Source organism: Oncorhynchus mykiss, chromosome 22 (genome assembly GCF_013265735.2).
Source record: "Oncorhynchus mykiss isolate Arlee chromosome 22, USDA_OmykA_1.1, whole genome shotgun sequence".
NCBI lineage: Eukaryota > Metazoa > Chordata > Actinopteri > Salmoniformes > Salmonidae > Oncorhynchus > Oncorhynchus mykiss.
This window is the reverse complement of record NC_048586.1, coordinates 19,097,296-19,116,556: the sequence shown is the minus strand read 5'-3', so window position 1 is coordinate 19,116,556 and position 19,261 is coordinate 19,097,296. Positions and strand designations below refer to the sequence as shown.

The 19,261-nt window shown below is 41.3% G+C and overlaps 1 protein-coding gene across 2 annotated transcripts in view; it reads right to left on the bottom strand.

Moving 5' to 3' along the window:
• Nucleotides 1–1,340: 1,340 nt before the first annotated feature.
• The window catches only part of stat4 (signal transducer and activator of transcription 4), a 33,529-nt gene continuing 15,608 nt past the window's right edge, over nucleotides 1,341–19,261 (bottom strand). Inside the window, exons 9-23 of one of the 2 annotated variants that reach the window (XM_036958922.1) lie at nucleotides 19,100–19,192; nucleotides 14,275–14,334; nucleotides 14,060–14,080; nucleotides 10,367–10,460; nucleotides 10,014–10,058; nucleotides 8,384–8,467; nucleotides 7,786–7,884; nucleotides 7,547–7,682; nucleotides 7,168–7,220; nucleotides 6,731–6,825; nucleotides 6,158–6,294; nucleotides 5,601–5,792; nucleotides 3,199–3,244; nucleotides 2,907–3,006; nucleotides 1,341–1,979 (exon numbers count right to left, since the gene is read on the bottom strand). In XM_036958922.1, the coding sequence (XP_036814817.1) occupies nucleotides 1,956–1,979; nucleotides 2,907–3,006; nucleotides 3,199–3,244; nucleotides 5,601–5,792; nucleotides 6,158–6,294; nucleotides 6,731–6,825; nucleotides 7,168–7,220; nucleotides 7,547–7,682; nucleotides 7,786–7,884; nucleotides 8,384–8,467; nucleotides 10,014–10,058; nucleotides 10,367–10,460; nucleotides 14,060–14,080; nucleotides 14,275–14,334; nucleotides 19,100–19,192 (1,279 nt within the window). In that variant the 3' untranslated portion in view covers nucleotides 1,341–1,955. The remainder of the gene's footprint in view (nucleotides 1,980–2,906; nucleotides 3,007–3,198; nucleotides 3,245–5,600; nucleotides 5,793–6,157; nucleotides 6,295–6,730; nucleotides 6,826–7,167; nucleotides 7,221–7,546; nucleotides 7,683–7,785; nucleotides 7,885–8,383; nucleotides 8,468–10,013; nucleotides 10,059–10,366; nucleotides 10,461–14,059; nucleotides 14,081–14,274; nucleotides 14,335–19,099; nucleotides 19,193–19,261) is intronic. The other variant, XM_036958923.1, reaches the window with a different exon arrangement.

Below are 19,261 nucleotides of genomic sequence, written 5' to 3'. Positions count from 1 at the left end.
CAGGACATTTATTTATTTATCATTAGGACATTGCATAATGGTCACAATGGAATGTTCTCTGGAGGACCTAGGTCTAGTTCGCTGTGAGTTACCAGGATGACACTGAAGACCAGGTCGGGACTTTTTTTAGGAAGTTCTCAGGAATTTCATTTTTCTAGTCATTAGGACATTGTGTGATGGTTCCAAGAGAACGTTCTCTGGGGGATCTTTGTATAGTTCTCTGTAAGTTCCCAGGATGTCGTTGAGGACCATGTGAGGATATCTTCAAGACTTTCTCAGGAGATTTGTTCTCTGGGGGCCCTTTAGCCCTGTTTATACCTGGTGTTAACATGTGTCCTGTGCCTCGATCATGTTTCTGATTGTGCCAACATTTTCAGACAGGTGTAGACAATTAAAAGACACATTGTGAACTGATTTTGATCAGATCTTATAAGTGTAAATTGACAAGATCAGGACGAAGTAACTTTGTCTAGTTCCCTGTAAGTTTTCAGGGCATTGTTGAAGACAATGTCAGGACATTTTCAAGATGTTCTTAGGAAATGTGTTTTACCAGTCGCCAGGACATCGTGTGATGGTCCCAGGTGTCCCAAACCTTTATAAGTAAGTAAAGTAATGAAATGGGGGTTTTAGGGTAAGTGGGACACTGTTCAGTTAAAATAGTGTACAAGTATAGTGTCACAACAGAAAAAAAGCCCATAGATGTAGCCAGCTATATGCTCTCTTGGGTAAATAAATGAAACTAGCTCCTGTAGGTAAAATATTTTTGAGTGTGAACTGTATTACTGTACTGTATTGTATTATATGGACTGGAATTACGCACATCATTCAAGCCATGATAAAGCAGAAGAGAACATGCAATTCTGATGAACCACAAAGTTACAAGTATAGGCTAGTGAATTTGATTTTAATTTTGAAATATGATAGGGCCTATTTGTATAATTAGTAGGCTGATGCATATACAGTATATACCTTTGATAATATTTTCCCTAATGCTATTAGCCTACCTCCTCTTCCTCTCTCTAATGTTGCTTCATTCCTTCCTCGCTTTCAACAGTTAAATGAAATATGTTTCGTTGTCCTTATCTTATCATTCTAATGTCATCCTTGAATAATATAGGACTAGAATTAGATACAGAAGGCCTTCACTTGTCTTCACAAAGATTGAATGGTTATGGGTCTGAATAAATAACTCCTATAGCCTACTGCCATCGCGCGTTCACTCTTCTTTAAAACTCCCCGTGAGTTCTATTGGGAAAGGGAGTGGATTTGGGAGATAAATCTCGGTAACCGGGTTCCCACTATTCAACCCTACTATCATGTAATGAATAGCACTTTAAAAGTTTCATGAATTATTATTTATTATTATTACCTACAGGTACACTATTACTCAGTGGTAAAGACAGTTGAAAGGGGGAAATCATATTTTGTTTAACCCTTTTGCTGGTGGAAAGGGGTGTCAATGAAAATGGGACCATTACACCTTGGGCTCTAAGTGCAAAAATATCCAATTGGTAAACTAATGAAAACACAAAAAGTGATTAAAGCAATAATAAACATGTATTATTTGTACAAAACTTGGTTCTTGATAGCGGGGAATAAGACACTATATATATATATATATATATATAATAACATACTAACATTACTTGTGCACACAGACACAAACAGAAAGCAATAGTGTGCTTGCACAGAAGTAATAAAGATGTCAATTTATGAGAAGAGACATAACAAGCTGGATGTATTCTGGACACATTCAATACCGCCTTGCATGTAATATCTACTTTATGCTCAAAACATAATATTATATCTTTGTTTTCATGACAAAGGGCTCAAAGACAATACTAACAGTTGGGTAGAAGAGCAATGTATTGTGATCAGATGTAAGAGAAAATTACACTTGTGCAGGGATTCAGTAGAGACTGTGTCACTTGGCATACTCTGCAGGTCATCTTGTGTTACTCGGAGTACGGAGAACTCATCTGTAAAAGTCAAACAATACCCATAATAGCAGACGCCAATGCAACTAGAATATAAAGATTGTTTCAGCAGGTTCAGTCCAATCACCACAGAGGATTACAAGGAGTCTTCATGATGACTCGTTTATTTTACAAAGGAACATCATCTTAAAAGTCGTATCTAACGTCAAAGCCAGAGCAGAGATGAAGTCAACCTAGGCTTCTGAACCTAGTTAATCTCCAGAGTGTTTTAATACCTTGCTGCGGTGTAGCCTAGTCCCAACCTTCTACATGATGTGTTCTATAGCCAACTCTTCTATCATTACTATACACCATACACCAAGTCAGTTGTGGTCAGTGCTGTTTAAGTTTTCGTACGCCCATGGCCTTATTTCTAGTACAGCATATTGGATGACTGTCATTCATATTCCATTCACCCAGCTCAATGTAACATCAATAGGCTTAAGCTACTACATGATGCTCAAATTTCCCTATACCCGTCATGAGGTTGCTGCAACCTAGCCTATGAATTAAAGTTTAAAACGTCGGTGCACAGGTCGAAAGACAATATTGGAGTATTCAAGGTGGCAGACAGTGACACAATCAATACCGCCTTGCACACTCTAGCTGATCTAGGGTGTAAACACTAGTCCAAAACAGTTGCAGACAAGAGTTTGTATTGGACAAACTCAGGTAGGTTTAGCCCCGTTTTGTTCGGCCTTCCTCCTCTGAGGAGCCTCCACTCATACAAGTGTAACAGAGTTGAAAATGCATTTCTTGTATTATCACCAAAATTGAGACGAAGGTTATTGTATACCAGCACCTACTGGCTTAGAGAGGCAACTGTGTATCTGCAATGATGGAAGAGTTGGCTACATTAGATGGGCCTACAGTTTGGGACTAGGCTCGCTGCAGTGTGTCTGTTTAAGATAGGGTGGTTACTGTACTCACGGCAGTCTCAATCTCCAAGGGGCTGAGGTGCTGGGTGAGCATGTCAAACATCCCAGGGGACATGGGGGGTTCTGGGGAGGAGCAGGGGGGAGGTGTGGTTCTAAGGGCGGGGGCGGCAGCAGTGGAGAGAAAGAGAGAGAGATATAAGTCAAGGGAATGGTTTAGACTATAGAAACAAAGGATATCTAACATAGCCTAATATTTCGGATACACATCTTCGGCGCAGGTCTGCATTCAACTCCTGGCATGCACAGATTATAAGATCTTAACAAAGTTAAACTTAAGTACTCACTGCAAAGTTGAGATGGGGATCAGCATAGATGGTATGTATGGAAAGACTGCAAGAAGATAAAAAAAAAATAGGAGATTATGGGCATGTTAGTAAACAACCATTCAAATGGTTGGCAATATCAATCCTGCTTCCCAGTTCCAGAACATTTGATTGTCCAGTTGTGCTGATGATTATACAATGTTTGTATAAAACATTCCCCTGGCGTTGGAAGAACATTCCCAGAACACATTTAGTCTCTTCTTTAAAAGGTTCCCAGAATGTTTCATTAGGTTGTGGGAACAGTCTGGTGGGAACATTGTGGGGACATCACAAAATATATATTCCCAAATCACAAAAGCTTTCCAGTTGTGCTGATGATTATACAATGTTTATTTTAGGGTGCAAAAAATATGCACTTGATGTTACAAGAACCACATTTTTTACATTCTTTCAAAGTTCCGTCATCATTAGGCACACCTGGACTCCATTACCTCACTTATTACCTCCCCTATATCTGGCACTCCCTTAGGTTGTTTCACCAGTCAGTATTGTTTATGTGTTTCATGTCTATACATTACTCGTAATTGTTATATTGTTCAATGTTCCGATTATTATTAAACTCACCACCTGCACTTGCTTTCTGACTCCCGGCATATACGTTACACCATGGAGGTTTCTTTCATGTGTTCGTGTTATCTTACTGTTGAGGAAATTAGTGGTACAACTCATGTGGAAACACATATGGAAATGATTCGGAATCACATGACAATCCATCAACATTAACTGAATATTCCAGGAATGTTTCTTTGAACAACTTCTATTGCGGCAACATTTTATTTGCAGAAGTATGTTCAGGGAAAGTTAGTAGAACCAACATGTCATAATGTCCCACTATAACCTTATGAGACCATTGTAGGAATATTCCCTGCTTGTTGGTGTTTTGAATAACATATCCATCACCATTAGCAGAACGTTCCTGTAATTTTTCTTCAGAACCAATTTACTGCTCCCACATTTTGTTGCGGTAGTATATTCTATGAATATGACCGGAACATTGGGTTATAATCCCTGGCAACCTAATGAGAACCTTAGGGGAATGTTCTGTGGTAGTTTCTACAGATATTGTAAAGAACATTTTAGAGAATGTTAGGAGAACATTTCAAGGATAATTCATTTCAAAACGTTTTTAGAAAAAAATATTTGGTGATCAAAAACATTCTTTCAATGTTTGTGGGACATTATCATCCTAATGTTAGCTCAAACCCTAACTATAATTTAATGGGAATGTTAGCTGATGTTGTGGGAAGGTTCCCAGTTTGCTGGGCTGCTGGTTGTTATCAATACACATAATTGGTTGTTAGGCCTATACAGGATCTTAATTTGACCACCTGATTGCTGGATAAATGTCCCTGTGCCACAGGAAATTAAAACTTGAAATGTATTTGAGGTTTAAAAATGCTTCCAAAGTTTGTAATTTCAACTTCAAAATGTCAGACTTGATTTGCCAAAACAAAAAATGTATCAATCCATACTAAAATGTATTAATTATAATCCACAAAGTAATTCACATTTATTTTTGCTGCAGGATTATTTTCCTGCTGTGAGAAACTGGTCAATTTAAGATCCTATACCTGGGAAGGTCTCTCGGATGACATCTCCATTAATGTTAGCGAAACATTCCAGTAATGTTGTTTTCTCAGAAGCAATTTAATTGAATCCAGACATGATTGCAGAAGAAGGTTTAGGGAACGTTATTGGAACAATCATGCCATAACGTGAAACTATAACTTTATGAGAGCATTGTGGGAATATTCCCTGCTTGTTGTTATGGGTGTTCTTAACATCTCCATCAACATTAGCAGAACGTTTCCATAATGTTTTCTCAGAACCAATTCTATTGTTCTCACATTTTGTTGCGACAGTATGTTCTAAAAACATTACTGGTACATTGTGTTATTACATTACCTGGAAACCTAATGATAACATTTGGGGAATGTTCTGATGTGGTTGTTTTATTGAACGTTAGGAGAACATTCCAAGGATAGTTCAATTAAAAAATAAGAAAAATTACATTTTCTCATCAAAAACAATCTTAGAATACTTTTGGGTTGTTATTATCCTAATGTTAGATAAAACCTGAATTAGAACTTAATGTGAATCTTAGCTAATGTTCTGGGAATGTTCCTGGTTTGCTGGGTTGGTTATGAGCGATAATTGCATGTTGCGCACCAACTGCCAACTCCCAGTAACACACAGGTAAAAACACATCACCAACAAACAATGAGTAGAAAATGATGCAATCCCATAACATACTTACTCTCACTAACAGAGAAGTTGCTGGAACCTAGGTGGTCAGAATTATTTTATATACAGTACAAACCAAAACCCTCTCCATCATAAACATGTCTTGGCAGACATCTTGCCTTTGCTCTGCTGGCTGTTGTAAAGTCGTCCGAAGGCCTCGTCTTTGGGGATGTCTGGGTAGAGGAACTTTAGTGGGTTCTCAGGGACCTCTCCGTCTGCGATGACCTTGTAGTCCCGGATAATGTCGGCAAACGGGAGCGCGCTGAGGCGTGATTTGGTGTACGGCTCCACCGAGATGAACTTGGCCTCTCCTGTTGACACAGACACAACCAAAGCGCCAATCAGAGTTAAATGTTTACAGAATCAATGTTAAAGACACTGTGGAAGTTTAGATGCTAATTGTTTTGTGGATTTCAATGTTGACTGCATGGTTTAGATAAAATATGAATCAATTTATTATCTTATGAAACCAAACAAATCACTAGTTTTGGGCAAACAATATGATTTTAATGGGTGTGGGGAGGTGTGACCCTTTATGTCTAATCAGGTAATTTCTGGATAATTTTTCTCTCGATGTAGGGGTCCCCCTTTGGCTCAAGAGCAGATGCAAAAATTCCAAATAGTGAAGATAATTATTTCACGACACCACAGTAATCGACAGCCGAACAGGCCTCACCACTATCGGACTGCTCCACCCAGGTGAAGGTGATCCCGCCCAGGTGGCTCTCGCTGAAGCGCAGCAGGAAAGTCCCAGGCTCCTTGTCCTTCAGACGGGCCCTCTCAGTCTCCTTACTGACAAAACCCATGATGCAGCTGAAGGAAGCACACCCAAAACACACCATCAGTTACAGCACCGTTACATTACTTATTTTACACCCACTGATTTAACAGTACACTGTGGTCTAAAGCCCTGAGCAGTGAATAGATCAATCCAGTCCATGAAATCCATTCAAAATGGAACTGAACCTAATGATTCACAAATGACATTAAATTGTACTGAACCCAACACTGTAGTTTAGCAAAAGGTAGCTTAGGGATCAGCAGTGGGGTACACAAAGCAGAGTGTCCACAAACAACTTGTAGCCCCTAGCATCTATCGCCTAAGCATTTATGTAGATCTGAGAATATTGTAGAAGCAACATGGCAATAATTCCATCTGTCCCCCTAATAATTGTCCACACATGGCATAGTGCCTAGGGGAAAGGGGATAGGGGGCCCTAAAAGGGGATAGACCGGCCCTAAATCTCACTTGTCGTTCCAGATGGGAAGTAGGTGCTTCTTGATGAGCTCCAGGATGGAATCCAGCCACATCCAGAAACTGAAATTCTTCCCATGAATATTCTCCTGGAAAAAGCAGACAGAATGGGAAAGAGATAAGAATTACACTTAAAAGTTTTTATGGCATCTTTCAATAAAAAGACAGCCTCAAGTTATTCATTTAATATGACCACTGGAAAAATTCCTCAGGGGAACGGACTGGTGCAATTATGAATTGTTGATGGAGAATGACTCTACTAGGAGCTGAAGAGAATAAGTCAAGTCAAGATGGAGAATGACAGTACAGTATGTCTGTGAAAGATTCTACATGAAGTGGGAAGGGAGAGTATCTGTTGCTAAGATATGACATCCTTCATTTTGTGTTTAAGACTTGTAGTCGTAGGACTATAAAGAAGCAATAGCACCGACCTTGCAGAATTTGGACCAGGATACCTGACATTCGTTTTGGGAGGCTTGCTGACCTACAGTGAAGATGATTCATAGATTTACGATTATCAACAACAACAAAAACATTACAATTTCATACACTAAGAATGAATATTCAATTATTCTTGAACAGAAATAACACCACCTTAGATAATATAGGGGGAGTCCATACTATTGTGGTGGTTGGAAGCCAAAGACCGATGTTGAACAATCTCATGACAATTCACATTCCTGTTCTCTCATAATTGAAAATACTTGTAAAGGGACAGGAGTGCTTTTCCTCATGACAAATAAATGGTGTATATATGCTGTTCCAACACTGTTATGCCCCCATGAAAAGTGTTCCACTAGGCCACCGTACCCAAGAGTTTCTCTCCTAGCATGCACAGCTGTTCCCTGTTGAGGCCCCGCCCAGCGAAGGTGGAGAACTGCCAACTCAGTACCTCAGAGAGCTGGCCCCAACTGGCCCGCTGAGGACTGGCAAAGAAGCCCAGGTTCTAAAAAAGGGAGCGGCACAGAGGAAAGAGAGTGAGATAAAATATAAAACACCTAAAAGAATGGTAGAGTATGTGTGTGTGTGTGTGTGTGTGTTCAGCTCACCCTGGGTTCGTCAGTCAGCAGGTTGTACCACATGACAGATGCCCAACCTCCAGGCAGTTGGCTAACATTGGAGATGACCACCAGAGGAAAGGAGCAGGTCTGCAGAGAGAGACATATATGCACGCACACATACCACGCACGCACGCACGCGCACACACACACACACACACACACACACACACACACACACACACACACACACACACACACACACACACACACACACACACACACACACACACACACACACACACACACACACACACACACACACACACACACACATACAGTATTTGCTTACACAAAGACTACAGTGGCTTGCAAAAGTATTCACCCCCTTGGTATTTTTCCTATTTTGTTGCCTTACAACTTGGAATTAAAATGGATTTACAGGTTGTAATGCAACAAAATAGGAAAAACACCAAGGGGGATGAATACTTCTACAAGGCACTGTAATAATGACTCACAATGTATGCTAGGAAGACTGTGTGGGGGTTATTTGAGGTGTGGGATGGAGTGGATTATTGTCAGAATGTGTGTGTGGGAGAGTGTGTGTCTTATATAGGAGATATGAAGTAGTGTGTAGAAATTGACTGACCTCCAGGTCGATGTTAATGCCCTGTATGTTGAACTGGGCCTCAAAGCTGAGGGAGTGGAGCTCCTCCGTCACAGAGACAGGACCCTGGAACCAGCAGAATACAAATACACACACACACAAAGATACACACACACACACACACACACACACACACACACACACACACACACACACACACACACACACACACACACACACACACACACACACACACACACACACACACAAAGATACACACACACTTTACTAAACGCCTTCCTCTTCCTCTTACAAACACTCTACTACACCACATTTCACAAACCCATTTTCTCAGAACACATTAAATACAGTAGCAGAGGAAAAAAAAAACATTTTTTGTGCAGTGAGGGACACACCAAAAAGTTGAACACATCTCAATGAAAAACACGGCAGGCTCTATCAACGGGATAAGGAATTTGCCCTATTTACTAAAGAACAGCATTCCATAACAAGGCCGTCGAAAAACCCAAGGAAATGATCTTTGAGGATAATTATTTTCCCTCTACAGTATATGAGCATTAGGGGGAAGTTTGATAGCAGTATTCATCAGTAATTTTCTGTAATAAGATAAGGATCCTGTATCCTAGTGTTTAAATTATGTGAATGACTTTTGTTGAGACACATGAATAAAAAGGCTAAATAAACGCCTTTCTTCAATTCAAAAGTCAATCTATGATAAAACTTTATCAGAAAGAGCACACGTTTTTTCAATTAAGAGTTTACTAGGGAGTTAACAAGGTTTTCCATCTGTGATGAGTTTTGGAGCCATCTGAAAACGTACGCAAGCAAAAGCACCATTGTTCTGAAAAGGAGTTAAAACTTCAAATTAAGGGGAACATTTTGCAAATCCTTGGCAATGTTGCCTTCTACTGTTTTAAGAAAGCAACTACCTCTTTCTTAACGGAAGTGTTTTTGAGTTATTATAGATATTATATATTTAACTAGGCAAGTCAGTTAAGAACAAATTCTTATTTACAATGACGGCCTACTGGAGAACAGTGGGTTGTTCAGGGGCAGAACGACAGATTTTTACCTTGTCAGCCTAGGGTTTTGAGCCAGCAACCGTTCAGTTACTGACCCACCACTCTAACCACTAGGCTACCTCTAACCAGTACGCTACCCCAACCTCAGGCAAAGTAAAACAAAATATTTACCTCTAAATAAATCATACGTTTTAAACTCTTAATTCACTTCTGTGTCCAATGACTTGATCTCTGGTTGACCAGAATATATCTCTTGAAGTTGTTACAAAGATACAGAAGAAGAAGCAAGACATCCTACTCCCTAATCTTTTCTGGTTACATTACAGTCAATAAACTAAGCAGATCAGACCCAGCTGCTAAAGCATTGGTGCCTATGGGAGAGCCACCCCGTTAAGCAGACCGGAAATAACCATTTTTTTCAATGGTAAATGGCCTGAGTGGGACATCTTCATTTATCTACCATCTTTGGCTCGACAAAGCAGTTCTACCATAGCAAAAAAATCTGAAGGCCATGTTCCAAAGGTCACTTTACTAGAGTGTAATCTTAGATAGGCCTGCGTCACTGACCCTTAACCATCATTCATGGAAAAACTAAAAGTCTTGTTCAACTTTCATATCACTCCTCTCACCTCGTTCACCTTGGTTCCATTAACGTATTTCTTCTCTTTCAGCTGCTGAAGAAGATACAAATAGGATATCAATGCATAATAAATATACTTACATTAATATCAAATGAACTGTTCGCACAATGTCATGTACAGCTAGGCCAGGGCGATCTTAATAAAAAATGTTTACTATATAACAGGGTCTTTGCAAACAGTTGTCTGTTATTTCCAATATGACCCTTGACAGCCAGCCCCATTGAACCACATTAGTTTGAGTCCACTAAAATGTTTCACTAAACCTGTGGATGAACAGATTGAGGTTGAATTATTATTAAAATGTCAGTGTGTTAGTGGGGACAGTGAAAGTCAGAGGTTACCAAGTGTCGAAACTCTACAGACAGGCAGCCATTGGATGATTCCTCCACGTCCATTACTTTGGTGGTGGTAGTCAGGATGAAGAACTGACGATTCCTGAATGGAGAGGGATGGGGCAAAGCCGTAGTTAGTAGTCTGAACTAAGCATACACAGGCGCAGACACATACAAACACAGAACAGCAACAACAACAGAATTAGCTAAGATACTGTACATGGCAAACCCATGCAGCGGGTAGAAACAACTCAAATTCAAGTTGGATTTCAGGCAGCTGAAAAGGGCATTACTCTGCTTACTTAAACTGTGTCAACTGGTAAGTAATCAAACACATCTCATATTTCTCTCTTTGTCACTGTTCTCACTACGCACTAAAAACAAATAGTTGTATATAGCGCCAAATAAAGGTTCATTTGGCTTGTAAGCATAGAGGAACCCTTTTTGGTGCTATATGGAACCTTTTTTTGAAGGTTCTATGAAAATAACCATACTCATAAGGTTCTAAATGGAACATGTGCTATAAAGAACGATTTCCTAAGATTCTATAAAGAACCATTAATAATGATTTGATATAGCACCAAAAAAAGGGTTCCGCTATGGTTACAACCCTTTTTGGGGCTATTATAGAACCCTTTTTTATGGTTCTTTATAGAACCTTTATGGAGAATGGTTCTATAAAACACCTTTCTCAATCTCAAAGGTTATTTGTAGAACCATACAGTTTTTTAATTCTGGTTTAATTAGCCACATTATATTGTTAAAATTTCATAGTTTTATTATTGTGTTTATTAGCAAGTTTAATCAGGTGTGCTAGCTCTGGAACAGCTGGGGGTCCCTGAGAAGAGAATTGAGAACTACTGTCTTAGTCGACAATTCTCAATTGACGCACGGCCATATGTGAGTCTTTCACAAGACACCGTCACTGGCCATAGTCATATACAGTGCTGTGAAAAAGTAATTGCCCCCTTACACTCAATAACTGGTTGTCCCACCTTTAGCTACAATGACTACAACCAAACGCTTCCTGTAGTTTTTTTATCAGTCTCTCAAGGCGCCGTGGAGGAATCTTGGCCCACTATTCTATGCAGAATTGCTTTAAACTCGTTCTTCCAAAATCCTTGATGATCATCCAGGTGCTTCCAGTTGCTTTTTGGCAAACTTGAGTAAACGTTTTTGGATGAGATGGTGAAAACCAAACACTGCATTCCACAGTAAGAACCTTATGCCAACAGTCAAGCGTGGCGCTGATAATAAGATTGCTTGGGGATGCTTTGCTGCCTCAGGACATGGACGACTTGCCTTAATAGAAGGAACCATGAATTCTGCTCTGTATCAGAGAATTTTACTGGAGAATGTCAGGCCATCTGTCTGTGAGCTGAAGCACAGCTGGGTTGTGCAGCAAGAAAATGATCCAAAACACACAAACAAGTACAGTTGAAGTCGGAAGTTTACATACACCTTAGCCAAATACATCTTAGCCAAATTCCCTGTCTTAGTTAGGTCAGTTAGGATCACCACTTTATTTTAAGAACGTGAAATGTCAGAATAACAGTAGAGAGAATGACTTATTTCAGCTTTTATTTCTTTCATCACATTCCCAGTGGGTCAGAAGTTGGTACAATTGCCTTTAAATTGTTTAACTTGAGTCAAACGTTTCACGTAGCTTTCCACAAGCTTCCCACAATAAGTTGGTTGAATTTTGGCCCATTCCTCCTGACAGAGCTGGTGTAACTGAGTCAGATTTGTAGCCCTCCTTGCTCGCACATGCTGTTTCATTTCTGCCCACAAATTTTCTATGGGATTGAGGTCAGGGCTCTGATGGCCACTCCAATCCCTTGACTTTGCTGTCCTTAAGCCATTTTGCCACAACTTTGGAAGTATGCTTGGGGTCATTGTCCATTTGGAAGACCCATTTGTGACCAAGCTTTAACTTCCTGACTGATGTCTTGAGATGTTGCTTCAATATATCCACAACATTTTCTTTCCTCATGATGCCATCTAGTTTGTGAAGTGCACCAGTCCCACCTACAGCAAAGCACCCCCACAACATGATGCTGCCACCCCCGTGCATCACGGTTGGGATGGTGTTCTTCGGCTTGCATTACGGCCAAACAGCTCTATTTTTGTTTCATCAGACCATAGGACATTTCCCCAAAAAGTATGATCTTTGTCCCCATGTGCAGTTGCAAACCGTAGTCTGTCTTTTTTATGAAGGTTTTTGAGCAGTGGCTTCTTCCTTGCTGAGCGGCCTTTCAGGTTATGTCGGTATAGGACTCGTTTAACTGTGGATATACTTTTGTACCTGTTTCCTCCAACATCTTCACAAGGTCCTTTGCTGTTGTTCTGGGATTGATTTGCACTTTTCGCACCAAAGTATGTTCATCTCTAGGAGACAGAACGCGTCTCCTTCCTGAGCGGTATGACGGCTGCGTGGTCATATGGTGTTTATACTTGCGTACTATTGTTTGTACAGATCAACGTGGTACCTTCAGGCATTTGGAAATTGCTCCCAAGGAGGAACCAGACTTGTGGAGGTGTACAATTTGTTTTCTGAGGTATTGGCTGATTTATTTAGATTTTCCCATGATGTCAAGCAAAGAGGCACTGAGTTTGAAGGTAGGGCTTGAAATACATCCACAGGTACACCTCCAATTGACTCAAATGATGTCAATTAGCCTATCAGAAGCTTCTAAAGCCATGACATCATTTTCTGGAATTTTCCAAGATGTTTAAAGGCACAGTCAACTTAGTGTATGTAAACGTCTGACCCACTGGAATTATGATACAGTGAAATATTGTGATAAGTGAAATAATCTGTCTGTAAACAATTGTTGGAAAAATGACTGTGTCATTCACAAAGTAGATGTCCTAACCGACTTGCCAAAACTAAAGTTTGTTAACAAGAAATTTGTGGAGTGGTGGAAAAACGAGTTATAATGACTCCAACCTAAGTGTATGTAAACTTCTGACTTCAACTGTATACATCAAAATTGTTAAAAAGCAACAGATTTGACGTTTTGAAATGACGTACTCCAAGTCCAGACCTAATCCCAATTGAGATGTTGTGTCAGGACTTAAAACGATCAGTTCATGTTTGAAAACCCACAGAAAATTCCCCCACGGTGACGTGAGACTGATCAACAATTACAGGAAGCATTTGGTTGCAATCATTGCAGCGAAAGGTGGCACAATCAGTTATTGAGTGTAATTGTTAATTAAATAAATAAAATAAGCATGCATTTTTTTGTTATTTGTAACCTCAGATTCCCTTTATCTAATATTAGGTTTTGGTTGAAGATCTGATAACATTCAGTATAAAAAATAACAGAAAAACTTTTTTACACCACTGTATAACATGTAACAGCATAACATAACATATTAGATAAACTACAATGACACTCTCACTCATTGTTGCACAAAAAAAGCTGTGCAAAAGCCACGCCCCAAAATATTATATTGAGCCATGACCCTACATTTTAATTATCACTAAAAGCAGAAAGAACCCTTATTTGAACTACAAATAACTACTGAAGGGCTCAAAAGGTTCTTGGGGTCAGTATGGTTCCACATAGAACAATCACCCTTCCCAAAGAACAATGTTCACACATGCCACATGAGAAGGTTCAATATTGGCATAAATAACAAGAACAGGAAATCCCCACAGAACATCCCACATTGAGGTTGCATGGATATACTCACACTCTACCAGGGGGGAGGTCCCTACACACAGGGAAGATAATACAGTACATAAATTACTCAGTAATGTAGTGCTAGCTTGCTTATAAACGTCAATGAAGAATATCTTGATGTCTATGAAACATTACGTTTCTGAAATATTAACAGAGCTTGCAAAGCGCGATCACTTTGAAGCAAATGCGCCACATATTGCTGTGTTACATTACACTAATACTCACTTGTCAAATATTGTCTTCACTTTTAGTTGGTAATCCACCTCTGGAAGTTTGACCAGCAATCTAGACAGAAAAGTGACAAAACATAAATATTTAGCGAAAACATACACTCACCTGACAGTTTATTAGGTACAGACAGTGAGTTACTTGGCCGTGGCTTGCTATATAAAGCAGGCAGACAGGCTTTGAGGCATTCAGTTACTGTTCCATTTAACGTTCGAATGGGGAAATCGAGTGACCTAAGGGACTTTGAGCGTGGTATGATCATCGGTGCCAGAAACCAACAAATTGTTGGATTACCAACAAATAGATGATGGCGCCGAAGGAGATGGCAGCATCGCCACTAGCTCTTAGAAAACTTTGCAGTATTTTGTTTTATTATGTATTATTTTTTACATTATTAGCTCAGGAAATGTTTTGTGTCATTACATACAGCCGGAAGAACTATTGGATATTAGAGCAGCGGTAACTCACCAGAACTACCAGCATTACAACCAGGAATACAACTTCCCTGGAGCAGATCCTTTGTTCACTCTCCCCAGAGCAATTGAACTTATTCTAGAGGCCGACCCAAAACATCACCGGTGGAGGAGAGGCACTCGAGGTGGCCTGCTGGTTCGACTTAGGAGGCGCACACCACCCACCGCTTCTGAGTATATTACTCGCTAACGTTGAGTCTTTGGATAACAAAGCTGATGAGCTTAGAGCAAGGATTTCTTTCCAGAGAGACATCGGGCCTGTAACATACTTTGTTTCACAGAAACATGGCTCTTTCGGGATACTCTGTCGGAGTCGGTAAAGCCAGCAGGATTTTCAGTACATCGCACAGACAAGAATAAATATCTCTCCGGGAAACAGAAGGGCGGAGGGGTGTGTTTCATGATTAACGACTCATGGTGTAATTCTAGGAGCATACAAGAACTCAAGTAATTTTGTTCACCTGACCTAGAATACCTCATAATTAAATGCCAACCATATTATCTACCAAGAGAATCCTCCTCCGTCATCATCACGCCGTTTACATCTCACCTCAATCCGAAACCTCGACGGCACACTAAGAACTTTACTGCAAACTGACTATATGCAAACTGGAAACCACATATCCTGAGGCTGCATTTATTTTATCTGGGGATTTTAACAAAGCAAATCTGAGGACTAGGCTGCAGAAGTTCTATCAAAATATTGACTGTCCTACTCGCGCTACTAAGACTCTCGACCATTGCTATTCAAACTTTCCGGAATGCTTACAAGGCCCTCCCCCGCCCTCCTTTCGGCAAATCGGACCACGACTCCATCTTGCTCCTCACGTTATAGGCAGAAACTCAAACAGGAAGTGCCCGTGCTTCATACTATTCAACACTGGTCTGGCCAATCAAAATCCACGCTTCAGGATTGTTTTGATCATGAGGACTGGGATATGTTCCGGGTAGCTTGCGAAAATAATCTAGACGCATACACGGATATGGTGACTGAGTTCATAAGGAAGTGTATAGGAGATGTAGTACCCACTGTGACTATTAAAACCTACTATAACCAGAAACCGTGGATAGATGGAAGCATTCGCGCGAAACTGAAAGCGCGCACCACTGCATTTAACCATTTACCAGCCACGTCACCGAGACCGACGTCTTGCTTCGGACAGGCTAAACACATTCTTTGCACGCTTTGAGGATAACACAGTGCCACCGACGCGGCCCGCTACCAAGGACTTTGGGCCTTCCTTCTCCCTGGCAGACGTGAGTAAAACATTTAAACGTGTTAACCCTCACAAGGCTGCCGGCCCAGACGGCATCCCCAGCCGCGTCCTCAGAGCATGCGCAGACCAGCTGGCTGGTGTGTTTACGGGCATATTCAATCTCTCCCTATCCCAGTGCACTGTCCCCACATGCTTCAAGATGGTCACCATTGTTTCTGTACCCAAGAAGGCAAAGGTAACTGAACTTAATGACTATCGCCCTGTAGCGCTCACCTCTGTCATCATGAAGTGCTTTGAGAGACTAGTCAAGGATCATATCACCTCTACCTTACCTGCCATCCTAGACCCACTTCAATTTGCTTACCGCCCCAATAAATCCACAGACGATGCAATCACCATCACTCTGCACACTGCCCTATCCCATCTGGACAAGAGGAATACCTGTAACATCTGCTTCCAACTCACACTCTCAAACACGTAGATCCCCTGAACGCAGCTCACTTTCCAGCTTACACTCTCAAACACGTAGATCCCCTGAACGCAGCTCACTTTCCAGCTTACACTCTCAAACACATAGATCCCCTGAACGCAGCTCGCTCTCCAGATCCCAATCACCTGAATTATGATCACACACCTGTATGTCATTATCACACACTATTTAGTTGAGTTATTTGCACCCCATCATTGTGAGGTATTGTTTGTTTTGTGACACACTTCTATTCGGAGCTCTGGTTTTCCGTAATTTACTCCTCCTGTGTATGATTGTTTTTGCCTGCCTCACTAACGACGCCTTTTGCCTATTCCCTGCCTGTACTTTAGCCTATCAGATTTCCTGTTACCTACCTATTTCCGGATCTCCTGGACGACATGACCTTTTCCCTGCCTGTACTGTTGCCTTTTTGGACCCCCTGTGTATGACCTTCTGCCTGCCTCTGAAACCCAGCAACCTGCCTCCTCCTGTGGTCCTTTACAATAAACACCTGCTGCGCCCTGCGCTTGAAACCAGCTCTCTGTCTCCCATCGTGTTCTTTACAATACCTATGTAAGAATGCTGTTTATGGACTATTACTCAGCATTCAACACCATAGTACCCTCCAAGATTATCATTAAGCTCGAGGCCCTGGGTCTGGACCCCGCCCTGTGCAACTGGGTCCTGGACTTCCTGACGGGCCGCCCCCAGGTGGTGAAGGTAGGAAGCATCACCTCCACTCTGCTTATCCTCAACACTGGGGCCCCACAAGGGTTAGTAAACAGCCCCCTCCTGTACTCCCTGTTCACCCATGACTGCGTGGTCAAGCACGCCTCAAACTCAATCATCAAGTTTGCAGACGACACAACAGTAGTAGGCTTGATTACCAACGATGACAAGACAGCCTACAGGGAGGAGGTGAGGGCTCTGGGAGTGTGGTGCCTTCAAAACAAACTCTCCCACAATGTAAACAAAACAAAGGGGGATGTTCGTAGACTTCAGGAAGCAGCATATGGTGCACCCCCCTATCAACATCGACGGGACATCAATGGAGAAGGTGGAAAGCTTCAAGTTCCTCGGCGTACACATCACTGCCAAACTGAAATGGACCACCCACACAGACAGTGAGGCGAAGAAGGTGCAACAGAGTCTCTTCAACCTCAGGAGGCTGAAGAAATCTGGCTTGTCACCTAAAACCCTCACAAATTTTTACAGATGCACAATTGAAAACATCCTGTCGGGCTGTATCTCCGCCTGGTACGGCAACTGCGCCACCCAAAACCGCAAGGCTCTCCAGAGGGTGGTGTAGTCTGCTCAACGCATTACCGGTGGCAAACTACCTGCCCTCCAGGAAACCTACAGCACCCGATGTCACAGGAAGTCCAAAAAGATAATCAAGGACATCAACCACCCAAGCCACTGCCTGTTCACCTCACTATCATCCAGAAGGCGAGGTCAGTACAGGTGCATCAAAGCTGGGACCGAGAGACTGAAAAATAGCTTCTATCTCAAGGCCATCAGACTGTTAAACACCCATCACTAGCACATTAGAGGCTGCTGGCTATAGGCATAGACTAGGAATCCCTGGCCACTTTAAGGAATGGAACACTAGTCACTTTAATAATGTTTACCTATCTGGCATTACTCATCTCATATGTATATACTGTATTCTATACTATTCTACAGTATCTGAGTCACTTAATAATGTTTACATATCTTGCATTACTCATCTCATATGTATATACTGTTTTCTATACTATTCTACGGTATCTCCTTCACTTAATAATGTTTACATATCTTGCATTACTCATCTCATATGTATATACTGTGTTCTATACTATTCTACTGTATCTTAGTCCGTTCCGCTCTGACATCGCTCGTCCATATGTATATAGTCTTAAGTATATGTTGTGTAATTTGTTAGATATTACTTGTTCGATATTAATGCACTGTTGGAGCTAGAAGCACAAGCAATAACATCTGCTAATCACGTGTATGTGACTAATACAATTTTATTTGATTTGAAACGGCCGCCATCCTGGGCTTTTCACACACAACAGTGTCCAGGGTTTACCGATAATGTTCGTGTAAGCTAACAGGCTGGCCACAAAGAGACAGATAACGGTGCAGCACAACAGTGGTGTGCAGAATGGCATTGTGGAAGGCACAACTCGTTGGTCCTTGTCACGGATAGGCTGTTGCAGCAGATGACAACACCAGGTTCACTCCTATCAGCTAAAAACAAAAAGAAGCGGCTCCAGTGGGCACGCGATCACCAACACTTGACAATTCAGGAGTGGAAAAACATTGCCTGGAACATGACAGCGAGTTCAGTTTACTTGAGTTGCTTGCGCAGTCCCCAGACCTCAACCCAATAGAACATATTTGGAATGAGTTGGAACTGGCTGTTTCGCAACATGAATGTACGGCCATCCAATCTGCAGCAACTGCATGATGCCATCAGCATGGACCAACGTTTCCGAACATTGTAAAATTCCCCGAAGAATGCAGGCTGTTCTGGAGGCAAAAGTACTAGACCCCGGTACTAGATGGGTGTACCTAATAAACTCTCTGGTGAGTGTATATTTAATATGTACACACACACAATGGATTGATAAGCACCAAGTATTGAATTGTGTTACATCTTAATACACATACAGTACCTGACTTTGGTGGTGAACTGCACCCCGGTCTTGATGATGAGAGGTTTCTGGGGGTGGGTTGGCATACATGGCTGCTTCTCCACCACAAAGGAGCTGTGGACATTGTACAAAGGATGACACAACGATGGCTTACAAGAGAACTACAATAGCATAATAGCAGTT